The sequence below is a fragment of the Rhinopithecus bieti genome, unplaced genomic scaffold (genome assembly GCF_001698545.2).
Source record: "Rhinopithecus bieti isolate Rb0 unplaced genomic scaffold, ASM169854v2 scaffold_758, whole genome shotgun sequence".
NCBI lineage: Eukaryota > Metazoa > Chordata > Mammalia > Primates > Cercopithecidae > Rhinopithecus > Rhinopithecus bieti.
The window spans coordinates 1,275,329-1,288,581 of record NW_016803215.1 but is presented as its reverse complement, the minus strand read 5'-3'; the positions used below and the strand labels follow the sequence as shown (position 1 = coordinate 1,288,581).

Below are 13,253 nucleotides of genomic sequence, written 5' to 3'. Positions count from 1 at the left end.
CCTGACACGTAAGAAGCCCTGTTTCATTTAGTATTAACTCAATTAAAATACATTCTCAATGGAGCAGGTTATCTTGAAGCTCTGTTTGCTTGATCTCCTGGGGAAGGGGGTGCGGGTGGCACACAGGAAAGGGTGAAGAACCAAGTGTCTGTCTGAAGGTGATGATTATTTCAGATCGGCATTGTCTTTGTCTAAGTGGTAATCAACAGGCCTTCACAATGCCAGGAAAGAGTGACAGAGCCGACTGTCATCACGAGACGCTGCTCCTCCTTGGGATGGCTGGTCTCTGACGAAGAAGCTACACCCATTTCCACAATATGGATGTAGAACAAACCAGTATTTCATGTATTAAAACAAGGCAGGAAGAGAAGCTCTAATCCATTCTCTCTCATGCATATCTAATAGGTAAGGCAGATTATTTCAGTATTTTCATATTTTCTCTTTAATAAGGGCGTGTCAGATTTTTACCACGTACACCAGTGTGAACCCCACAATGCCATCACTGACACAGAGAAAGACCAGCCTCGTTTCTCCTTTGCCTTTTTCTAGCACCACTCTCGCTTTCATTTATTTATTCGTTTATTCAACAAATATTTATGGAGTATTTACGGTGCCTCTGACCCACGGTTCTTCAGAAGGCAAGATGAGGGCTATGAGAGGCAGAAAAGGCAGTCACTATGCGTGGGTTCCTGAGAGCCTGAAGGACCCTGCAGCTGGGTCTCTGGTGATGACACCCTAGGGAGGCTGCCTAAAGGCCCCTAGGCCCAGAGCTGGTGCACAGTGGCCCGCCAGTGACACCCCCAGTCCACACCCTGTCCTTTATCGAGAATGCAGAGGCACAGTCATCTTTGAGGCAAAGGGGCTGGACTGGAAGACCCACTCGGGTCTCTTTTGGACCCCGTCTCACATTCCCACTCTCAGTGTCTCTCCGTGGGGCATTTCCTAGCTCTTGGACTCATCCAGTTCTCTAGCTGAAGGCAGAATTCCACATGAACAACTGTCCTCTTGGGGATGGCATAACCACCAAGACGCATGAGACCCTCGGTGGTGCTGCCGCTGGATCTTCCTTGTCATTCCAGAAGCCTGCGCCTCCACACCACTGCACTTCCAGAAGCCTCACGTTCAAGGGACACAACCTGCTTTTTAGTGGGGAAACTGGTGCTGGTAAAAGCCACATGGGGCGCATGTGGGAGAGAGGACCAGTTTCCAGGCCCTTCTGGAAGTTTTCACACTTACGAGTGAGACCAAGGAGAAGGGCATACAGAAGACAGTAGGGGAAGAGGCGGCCTGCCTCTTCCTGGTGTTCATGAGCATGCAAGCCCTCAAGAAAAAACAGGCTTTGCCCCATAACAAGGTCAAAATACCAATGGCTAATGCTTAGGATGGGAAACAAGCGGTGAAAAGGCAAATCGTGTTTGTGGATTTATAAGTGTGTAAAAGAAAGAGGAACATAGAAACAGATGTTAAACTTGAAGCATTCTCTGTTTTTGGAAAACCCTTATAAGCAGGATATGATTTAAGAGAAGCTTTAAAAGACCCTGAAAATGAACTGTTTACCATATCCAGTAGCACTATCTAGAATGGATGTTTACTGATCAAATAGAAACCTCCCAAGATGAGGGCCCCAGACCACCACATCAGAGACTCTCCCTAGGTTGCTAAGTCTCTCATTAGTTACGACTGCCGCTGATGACAGGAGATAATTACAAGTTATTCTCATGGGTAACTAACAAAAAAATCTTACCCGAATTCCTGGGGCTATGCAGAGAAGAGCCAATTATGGTATAACTTTCAGCTTCAAACCTCTGCTATGTTAAGAGTATTTTACAGCTTCCTCTGATTATAATATTTCAAAGGAAACACATTAAGGAAACCCTGAGTGCCTGATAACAGCCTTTTACATATTTTAATGATCGTTAAGTATTATTTAGTTTTGGCTACTTGTATTTTAAGCATGCAGTTTCCTCCATGTGCAGATAACACAGTTTTTCCTCTTTGCCCACTTCCTCTTAATCTGTGTGTGTGTGTGTGTGTGTCAGCAGGCAAGCTTTGGACATGGCCTGTGGGTCTTTTCCTGGACCACGTAAGCGACTTTCATGCAAAGCCTACAGCCAGTTTCATCACTATACTCTGTTAACTGAGACCATTTAGGAGTGGGCTAGCATCTAGATGAGCTCTCCGTGGAGTCAATGACTTAAAAAGGGGGAAATGCCAAGTCTTTAGTGTTACTTGTCAAATGGTCTGTGAAGAGAACATGTTTTGGGGTACACAGGCAGTCTCTGTGGCCTGGAAACTGTCCTCACCCGCAGCCCCTGCAGCGGGGAAAGCTCAGGCATCCATGCCTGGTCATTCCCTCCTCCCCATCCAACCTCCCACTCCCTTGTCCAGCCCCTCCCCTCTGATCTGAGGGGGCAGACACCCTAACCCAGACTCAAGCATCCACTGGCTGTCCAAAACTCAATTTTTTCAAAAGTTTCAACTAAGGGATGTGGGTAGTTGTCAGCAGTGGGTTCTGAAGCTAAGCCATCAAGAGGAGCAAGGGTGGAGTCTAAGTCTGCCAGCCAGAGGTAGGGGGAAGCAGAAGCTGTCAGGGAAGGGAAGAGGAGCATAAACAAGTACCTGGAGACGCAGAGATGGGTGGCAATGGGGGACAGAGATGAATGAGTCCCCAGGGGAACAACCCACAGTCCAGGGGGACGCCTTCTCATTCCACGTATAATGAGGCCAGCCAGTCTTTCTCCATTTCCTATGAATGGTCCTGAATCTCTCCACGAATCCTTACAACAACCCCTCCCTTTCCTTTCAGGTAGGTTCCACTTCCTACCTCCCAAAGGATCTACCAAGGAGGGAAACTCTACTGCTAGGAAGTCTTCAGCCCAGGGGCAAGGAAGGCCCCTGAGCCAGGAGTCCCACAGTCAGGCTTCACAATCCATCTGCTGTGCTTTAAACGCTGGTAAAATTACCAGTCATACGAACAATGGCCCAACACATTAACATGTAGCTTCCAAAAACAATTACTGTCTACTCATCAATTTAGATAAACTATGTACAAGGAGAACCAACTCTTGGTCCTTCTCCACTACTTACACCTAAGAGATTTTTAGCAAGTTCACATGCTCCTTTGCCTTTCTTCACAACAGAATTGTCATTCTTCTCCTGTCCTAGATGCTCAATACTACTTGATCTGCTAATAGTGAAAGCTCAAAGCAACAGCGCCCACAGCACATTAGGAAACAAGTATCCTGAATGCTCGAAAAGCTCATCAAAGCTTCATATTTGTGGTTTTTTTTTTTCTTTTTTTAAGTTTTACTAGATGTCCCTTGAGTAGAAAGGGAAAAAGACAAAAAAAAGTTTTACTAGATAGAGCTGGTCCTTAAATCAGAAACTCTGTTCTAAACTAATACTAATCATTAGAGGGTAAGGAACAGTCCTGACCATTCTTACTAGACAATGCTGATATTCCAGCTAAGCTCCAGATGATGGATAATCCTGCCTTCCATGTATGCTCCCTTTACAACATCCACAGAAGAGCAGTGTTATGTGCATTATCTCATGTAGACAGGTCAGGATGCAGTCTTTATAGGCCTCTCCAGACAGGAAAGGGACACAGCTGGGCTCTGGGAGCTGTCACACGTCCATGCATGCCAGGGAGAGGGTGGAGGACAAGGGACTGAGAAAAGACCATCCAGTAATGGTAACCCCAGGAGCTCACAGAATCAAATGCTCCTTTCAAACGAAAACAGGCCTCACCTGGAGAGAGCTCAGCCAGGCCCAGCGCTGCTGCAGGGTGGCAGCCCCAAGGCCTCTGGCAGCCCGGGGTGGGTGGGGGAGTTGTGGCCCAAGCTGGGCTCCCTCTACCGCTGCACTGAGTGGCCAGACATCCTCTGGACTTTGTGTTTGCTATGGTTTAAATGTTTATTCCCTCTAAAACTCCTGTTGAAATTTAATTGCTATTGTAACAGTATTAAGAGGCGGGGCCTTTAAGAGGAGATGAGGTCATGAGAGTTCCACCCTCCTGGGTGGGACTGGTGCCCTTATAAAAGGATGAGTTCAGCCCTCTCTTGTTTGATCTCACTCTCACACTCTCACCTTCCACCATGAGATGACACAGCAAGAAGGTCCTCATGAGATACCAGCACCTTGACCTTGGACTTTCCAGCCTCTAGAACAGTGAACTGATAAATTTCCATTCATCATAAATTACCTGGCCTGTTAACAGCAGCACACATTGGATGAATGCAATGTTCTTCAGTTATAAGACAATAACATTGCCAACATGCCTAGGTCGCCACTATCCTGTCCGAATAAAACGAATTTTCAATCAGTCCCTGTGGCCTTCCAAACGACCTTGACCTCCATCTTTCCCAGGACATCAGTGGGGTGCTGAGGACTGGCCCCAAGTGTGGGGACACACTTTAAGGCAGCCCTCAACCAAGAAACTGCAGAAGAGGAACCTTCGTGGCCCTTCCCAACCATACTGATGGCTTCAAGTTGGACAGGGCTCTCCTGGGCTCCAGGCACCCCCTAGACCGGGAGACCAGCCCAGCAGAGGTCACTGTGTGGGATGGAGGAGGCAGCAAGACCACAGCTGCGCTTTGAGTAACCAAAGACTGGGATCTGACAGCACCATTTATCCATCAGATTCGGAATTCACAAAAGCCATAGTAGTATATTGGCTTCTCTTATTATGTTTTTAATTTAAGCGGTTTACTATTGACACCTGTTTACTTCTTCCCAAAGCACTTTGTTTCTGATGGGGAAAAACAATTCTCCTTCATACCTACCTTTCTGTTTCCCTCCAATATTCAGTTCTCTATTGGGCACCTAAAAAATAAAGTCATTTCAACCCAGGGAACCTTGCAGCCAGTCTCTGAGGCTTGGGGCACTGGGAGGGATGTTTGCAAACATGTATGCATTTGCTGTTTCTACCCTAGGACCAACCTTCAATCCAAAAGCTATTCTACATCACCTAAGTGAATCGGCCAATCTCAGCAACATGGACAAGAGGCCAGATCTGTCGAGAACCCTGTCATCTGTATGAAAACATCCCAGGGCTACACAAAGCCACTTATCTGAGCCCTTCACTCAGGATGGAAAGGAAGGCAGCTTGCAGATCTGATTATACCATAGTCCTCAGGAACCTGCTACCACACAAGGGGCTAGAAAGTCCTGAGCGAGTTGTGGATGAGGTTGGCAGCCACACTGCCCACACAGAACTCTAAAGGGGTTCTCCTGCCTCCCACCGTGGGGCTCAACTCTGATCCAGCCCCTCAAATTTGAGGGAGACCCCACATAACCTACATGGTCCATCTGCAGGGATTCCACAGCCCTGTCTTTACTTCATTAGAAACCAACCGTTCTGCTTTTCAGCAGTTGCTACAATGGGGGAAAGAATAAATTGAACTCATGAGCATGTATTAAATAACCATATATGCCCAGTACTGTAGGACTCTGTACAAGAAACAAAAGAAATAGGAGACAAGGTACCGTCTCAGTACCTTGAAATCCAGGTTGGAAGATACAGATATACTCAGCACAAAACTAAATGAAAAAAAAAAACAAAAAAAAAAAAAAAGCACCAGTTTGTGTGGTAGTCATTAAGGTTATGTGAACCCTCAGCCATCTCACCATAAGCTCCCTCTTCCAGCTCCGTGCTGGAAAATGGGGGTCAAGAAAGTGAAGGCCTTGACAGTAGTTGACTGAAGTGTGAGTTCTGAAGCACAAGGTGAAACAGAAACAGCTTCCAGCCCCTTCTTCATCGTGACTTTTCCCCCTGAGCCTGGCTCCATCAGTGCTAACTCCTCTGGCCCCTCGCTGGAGAAGCAATCTGACTCGGCAACTTAAACCTGCTTTCACTACGCTGGGCAAAAAACGAGGGCTCTCACCTTTGCTTTTCTCCAATAATGTGTTAAGTGCTCTGACTCTAAAAACAAAATCCTTCCGATTTTTGCCTGAAAACTGTCAACCAACAAGGAAGGTCCTTTCTCCGCAAGGGTGACCTCTAACCATGGGAGGCGAGTTCATTCCCATCAGACTTGCCCATTTTGTGTGTTTGTTTCTCTTAAAGGAAGGTCCTTGATTCTGTCTCTGTCCTTCGTCCATATCTAACTGCTGACATGCAGTTACATAACACACTCTGTAGACTCACAGCTCTTCCTCCCCAGTCTGTGCCTGGTCCCAGTGCAGCACTAAAGGCAAATGCAGTGTTAGGAAGGGATGACAAAGGTTTCCTCCAGGTGGAAACTGCCTGGGAGAGGGCTTCAGGGCTCCTCTCCCAGCCTGGCTCTGTGGCAAGCTGCCGAAATTCTTCTTTTTCTAACCATCCTGTTCCCCTAGCCAACCCGCCCTCTCTTTTTGTTGTAAGGAAACACCCACAGATGCAGCTGTATTCAGATGGGATCCCACATTAGGGCCAGTGTGTGTGCAAGGAAAAGATAGGTCAGAAGCCAATGGAATGATATGAATATATCAGAAGAAAGGTTTTGTCTTACAAACTGAGGGGAATACAGACCCCTTTTCAACTCCCTGTAACCTGCAAAATATTGAATTCTATCAATAAGAAAGCCAAATATACTGTGAATGGGTGCGTGGTTGTGAACTAGCTTTTATAAAGTTCTAAAATGACTCCTAACTGAGGCAAGATGAAGAGATTACAAGGGAACCAAGAAGCAGAGTCCTAACACATGGCATTTAGCATGATAGAACGTGTTTACTCACTGCTATTTATTGAAGGCCTATTATGGCAAAGCCCTGTGCTAAGTACTGCTGGAACACCTTGAATATCTCAGTGGAAACAAGTGATCTTGGGCTGGGCGTGGTGGCTCATGCCTCTAATCCCAGTGCTCTGGGAGACTGAGGTGGGAGGATTGCATGAGGCCAGGAGTTAGAGATCAGCCTGGGCAACACAGTGAGACTGTGTCTCTACAAAAAATAAAAATTAGCCAGGTGTGGTTGTGTGTACCTGGCCCAGCTATTCGAGAGGCTGAGGTGGGAGAATCACTTGAACCCAGGAGGCCAAGGCTACAGTGAGTTATGACTGCACCACTGCACTCCAGCCTGGGCAACACAGTGAGACCTTGTCTCTAAAAAAAAAAAAAAGAAGTGGCCAGGCACAGTGGCTCACTAATCCCAGCACTTTGGGAGGCCAAGGCGGGCAGATCACGAGGTCAGGAGTTCGAGACCAGCCTGACTAACATGGTGAAACCCTGTCTCTACTAATACAAAAATTAGCCAGGCATGGTGGCACATGCCTATAATCCCAGCTACTCAGAAGGCTGAGGCAGGAGAATCACTTGAACCCTGGAGGTGGTTGCAGTGAGCCGAGATTGTGCCACTGCACTCCAACCTGGGCAACAGAGCAAGACTTGGTCTCAAAAACAAAACAAAACAAAACAAAAAGTGTTCTTGTGTCTAATACCATTTATCCCTCATTGGCCCCGGCCAAATACAGAGTTGAAAGAGTTTGCCTACACATCACCCACTGCTAACTCCTGAGTCAAAAGAGAATGGTGGGTTCACAGTGAAACTTACCCCGCCTCTGAGGTTCTGGAAGCAGAAGTGCTCTGGGGCTCCCCAGGGCCTCTCGGTGTGCTGCGGCGGCTTTCGGAGTCACTCATGTGTCCTTTCCCCGCGGACGTCTTACGAGGTGCGAGGGCCGCAGGGCCATCCTCATGCCCATTCTGCAGGCCCTGGCCTGCTCGTGTCCCAGTCCTCGCTGCCTGGCGCCCCTTGGGGTTATCCTCACGCGGTGCTGGGAGGTCTCTGGACAGTTTGTATCCATGAGAGATCAGGAGGTCTTCTACACTGTACATGATGCCCAGGCTTCAGCAAAGCTCAACCGCTGGAACCATGGTGGTGGCAGGACCCAGCACTGCAGAACAACAGAGAGCTCTATTTGTGACCAGGTCTCCCTGGGGGTCAGTCTTACACCTCCTTCTCCCGTGGTCCCCCCACCAAACCAGGCCACAGCGATGGACACAACACAGAACCTGCACAGAAAGAGGAGACACAGGGATGGCTCTGCCTGAAATTGCTCTCCATTCTATTCACGTAGAAAGTGGGTGTGGCTCTGGCTCTAGAGGATGTGGTGGAACCCTGAGGACCTCACCCTTTGATGGCTGCCTCTGGTAGAAGAGCATGTGGCATGGCGCTTAAGCAGTGACATCAACACTGTCCACCTTCCCCTTGTCCCACTCACCTACAAAGAGCAGGCGGAAAGAGTGTGGACAAAAAAAAATACAGATCTGGGAGCTGCAATGACTCCTTCATGTTTCTAAAAAGAGAAACTACCAATATTCAGCTTAATCTTAGGACATGCCCCTGCTTTCATCCTGTAGACATACCTTTGCTGTACGAGAGAGTGAGATCTTTAATCAACACAGTCATGATATGCTTCAGCGGAAGCGACTGAAGCAGCAACTGCCAGGGCAGCCCCTCCACGGCAGTTAACTAGCAACCAAAAATAGATTTTAACTCTTTGGGTTCATGATGAGAAAACAAACAACACACTGATCAATCATACACACCCAACTCACTACACAATACCAAAGTTCTCTTTTCCTTATGAAAGTTTTTCTTTTTTTTTTTTTGAGATAGAGTTTCACTCTTGTTGCCCAGGCTGGAGTGCAGTGGCATGATCTCGACACCCTGCAACCTCCGTCTCCTGGGTTCAAGCAATTCTCCTGCCTCAGCCTCTCGAGTTGCTGAGAATACAGGCATGCGCCACCACGCCTGGCTAATTTTTTGTATTTTTCATAGAGACAGGGTTTCACCCTGTTGGCCAGGCTGGTCTCGAACTCCTGAACTCAGGTAATCCACCCACCTCTGCCTTCCAAAGTGTTGGGATTACAGGCATGAGCCACCACACCCGGCCTCCTTATTAAACTTTTATGAATCAAATTTCTTTCTAGTAGATCTTGGGGAAAAGTTTTTGCATCTCTCAGCCAAGGATGTCCACACCCAAATCCTGCTATAGTACCTGAATCAACAGCAGCAACTTCCTCCAGTGTAAGCTGCACAAAATGACAGGACCCACAAAGAATAAAAATGGGCAGAAAGCTACCTGAGAGCAAAAGAGGTAGAGCCGCCCTGCTTACTCCTACATGAGAACATCTTTCTTCCTAAGTCTTCCCTTTGATGATAAGGCGTAAGGCAGATTGGTCAGCCGGATCCACCCACCACTGCTTCCACGAGGGCTGATGGTAATGCTGGCCTGGGTGAGAGGCACACAAAAGCCACAAAAGCCAGCCCCACCAGAAAGCTCAGCCAGCTCCAGCCCCACTTTGCTGGTGGACGGAAATAGAGTTGCTGCAGCCATGGCGAACAATGGCCAGGAAACGCCTGCTGGTCCATGTGCAGGTGAAAGGAAGGTGCCTGCAGCATGTGCTTCCTGTCACTGGGAGCTCTTACTTGGGTCCGTTGCACAATTCTGCTGTGCCTGTCCTCACTCTTCATCACCTGCTAGATTACAGTAGGGAAAGTCTCGTCTGTCAGCATGGAGAGTATCAAACTTTGGAAGTTGATAATTTTCCATTATGTCCTTACATTTTATGGAAGCTGACAAGCTCTGGCAGCTACTGTACTAGTAGAAAAATCTCCATAGCAACTCTGCCACTCCTAACACTCCTACTGCATGTCTTTCGGGGAGTTGTACAACTTGGGTCATTTGCTTCAACAGACAAGGAAGGACCAGAGAAGCAAGAGTTTGTTCTTCGACTCAACAGAGCAAGTTCCACCATGTGAGGGATTATAGAGGAATGAGATCCCATCACAAGCAAAGGGCTTCAGGAACACAGAGTCAGGCTTTAGGGCAGGGTCTTTGGTTTGTTTGACGCTTTATCCCCAGCAACTTGCACACAGTATGCACTCAATAAATACTTGTTGAGAAAATGCACAAATGAGAGACAGAACTGTTTGAGCTAGGTTTTGAAGAATGGTTAGGAGTTCATTAGGCAAAGAGCATGTGTATGTGTATGAGAAGGGGAACTGGCATTTAAAATAGATTATGAGTAGAATTATCCCAAGGGTAAAGAAATGAGGCTGGGCACAGTGGTTCATGCCTGTAATCCCAGCACTTTAGGAGGCTAGGTGGGTGAATCACTTGAGGCCAGGAGTTTGAGACAAGCCTGGACAACATGGTGAGACCCTGTCTCTACTAAAAATACAAAAACTAGCCAGGCATGATGGCAAACACCGGTAATCCCAGTTACTCAAGAGCCTGAAGGAGGACAATCGCTTGAACCCGGAAGACGGAGGTGGCCATGAGCCGAGATCATGCCACTGTACTCCAGCTTGAGTGACAAAGCAAGATGCTGTCAGGAAGGAAGGAAGGAAGGAAGGAAGGAAGGAAGGAAGGAAGGAAGGAAGGAAGGAAGGGAAGGAAGGAAAGAAAGGGAAAGAAAGAAGGAAATTAATGGCTTAGTAACAGAATCCTGGCAACCTATAACAAAGTCCCCAGGCTCACTGGTTCAACATCACACACAGGGTCAGCATCACAGTTAAAGTTAGCATTAGGTCTCATGACACTCAGTTTCTATCTCTTACTCTGCTGGGCTCTTTAAAATAAAAGCAAATTGCACTGTACTCCAAGTGGCCACCAAACACACTGAGGAACAGGCATGTGCAGCACACAGCTGGTCGTGCTACAGTCCATTTGTCAGAATGGCAGAGAAGACATAACCCTCACAAAACACAGATGTGGGGCATTTTCTTCCTGGGGCTGGATAGGTTGGTCCAATATGGCTATGTGTTTGCATGGTAATTATATTTAGTAAGAATATCTTTCAATCGTAGTTAATTGATTCTTCCCTCCCCCGCAGCCCAATAAACTCTTCCTCTACAAACTCCAAGGAAAAACCTAAACTATAAACCCAGGATTGCAGCACACATGAAATCTAATAACATCAACTATTAATGACCATCCGTAATGTGCTAGATTCTGTACTGGCACACTTTCATTCATTCTATGCTTCCAGTAAACTTCTTGATGTAGACAGAAACGTCTCCATTTTCACAAGACAACTGAGGCTGACAGTCCAAGGTTACACAGCTTGTGTTAGATCCAAGGTTTGAACTACATCTGTCTAGCTTCAAAGTTCAGGCTACTAATTTAGGTTCACCCATCTATATTTTCTTCCTTAACATCAAAAAAGTTTCCTAATTTACCAAATAATCCATAAACATAAATAAGGAAAGATAGAAGGCATAATGGCATTAAAATTCATGTATTTAAAAGGAAGAAAATTATCCTTTATTCTCTAGGAGCAGGATGGCTCTTCTAGATGACTCTTCTCACACACCACACACAAATGCACATACACACATGCGCGCGCACACACACACACACACGAGTTGATGCCTCACTTGACTATAATGTCTTGATGGCAATGCTGGTGTTAATGTTTAAATGCTCAGTAATATGATTCATTCTTGAATACACCATGCAATTGCCTTGTGACCTTAACAGACCTCTTTCATCATTTGGGGTTTTGAGCTTTTCATAAATAACATGGGGCTATCATAAAGCATGCTGTATGAAACTGAAATGCATATATAATAAGTGGGAGATGAGTAACTTTAAAAAAAAATTCTTAAAGAAAAAAAAAAAGTCCTATATAGAAATAGCCATTCTTATCTGCAACATTAATAGAATTTGGACTTAATTTGAGTAGACAACAGCAAACCACAAATGGGTTTGGGCAAGGGAAATCTGGCAGGAAAGCAGAGGACTAAAGTGGATAGAGCGAGAACAGATGGGGGACCTGTAGTTACAAGTCCTTTCTATTGTAACATGCACGGGGGGCTGGCAGAGGGGATAAGAAAAAAAAGGAATAATAAGAGTAATTTTCAGGAGAAGAAGTACAATGGATTTTAGCCTCAGTGACGAGGATAATGATCATTCCATTAATAGAAATATAGAAACTGGAAATAATTGTTGGTTTGAGAAGATGACAGCTCATTTGATTTTGATTTAACCAACCTAGTCTCACAAAATTCTCTTTTCCCCAAATCATCATCAAGTGGATTTTCATCAAAGATTAATTTGTGTCCTTCCAAAGAACCTGAATAAGACCACTTGTGCAGCGATCTTATTGCATGGCACCTTTTCAAAGTTCTTTAAATATTAGCTCTATGGTGTCTATTCAAATGGAAGGGATTATAAAATTAGGAAGTTGCTGTTAACCATCCACTGACATTGGGCATGGAGCTGGGTTACCTCCCGCTTTGCTGTTGGGATGAGTGTCTGTTTCTCAGTGGTGCATGGTATTTATCTGTGAGCTGAATCAAGCCTGAGTCACTGCACAGGAGGAAAGGAGAGAACCCTTTGGGTCTCAGTCTTCTCCTGAAAGAGTAAAATGAGAAGGCTGAACTAGAGGTTCTTTAGAGTCCTTCTAGCTTTAGGGAGCAGCCCCCTTTCTCTAGCCTATTCTTGCCTGTGATGAGCAGCAGTCATCGAAGTCAGCTGCCCCAGGAAAAAAGAGTACAGCTTGTGACCATGACACAGGCAGGGCTAAATAGGTCATCTGAAGACGGAACCTCTGACCTTGGCCTTATTAGCACCTATGCAGAGGCCACCCAAAAGAGCAGAGATAAATAGCCACCCACTGAGGAAAGGAGTGGGTTGGGGTAGGCAGGCCAGGAGCGAAACATCCAGCAATTCTCCATCCCAGAGTGCGGGTGCTTCACACTTACGCCAATGTAAATTCATCAGGGCACTTGTTTTACATTGGAAGTGCCAGGCACTGGGCTGAAGAATATAAAGACAAATAAGACCCCATCAGCACCCTCTCTTGCAATGCTATGGTCTACATGGTATTATTTCAATTATGGATCCTCTCATCACTAAAGGTTGAGACTGGCGAATGAATGCCATTTAACAGGTACCATCTTCTCCCTTTCCATTTATGAAAATAAACATTTTAATTCTCATATTTACAGTTACAACGCTCAAGACAGTGAAAGGAAACAAAACATTAAGGAACTCATGAAATCAACCAGAGCTGTTTTCCTTTTAAAATTGGCCTAGAACACAAACTAAAATTAACTTTAAAAGAGAGACAAATATACTATTAAAAAGATGAAAAGCATGGTCATCCTCACCTGTAATCAAAGAAGTGCAAATTAAACCAAAATGCCATCATTCACTTATGAGATTAAAGCTTTTAAAAAGCAATGCTTGTTGTTGGTAAGGGCATGAGGAGCTACAAGGGTTCTCCTGTTTGTGTGTGTATAAATGGCGGGGGGGGGGGGGGGGG

The 13,253-nt window shown here is 46.0% G+C and overlaps 1 protein-coding gene across 1 annotated transcript in view; it reads right to left on the bottom strand.

Moving 5' to 3' along the window:
• JCAD (junctional cadherin 5 associated) overlaps nucleotides 1-13,253 on the bottom strand; it is a 46,523-nt gene that overhangs the window by 26,764 nt on the left and 6,506 nt on the right. The window contains exon 2 of the mRNA XM_017869715.1: nucleotides 7,531-7,870. Within this exon, the coding sequence (XP_017725204.1) occupies nucleotides 7,531-7,811 (281 nt within the window). The 5' untranslated portion in view covers nucleotides 7,812-7,870. The remainder of the gene's footprint in view (nucleotides 1-7,530; nucleotides 7,871-13,253) is intronic.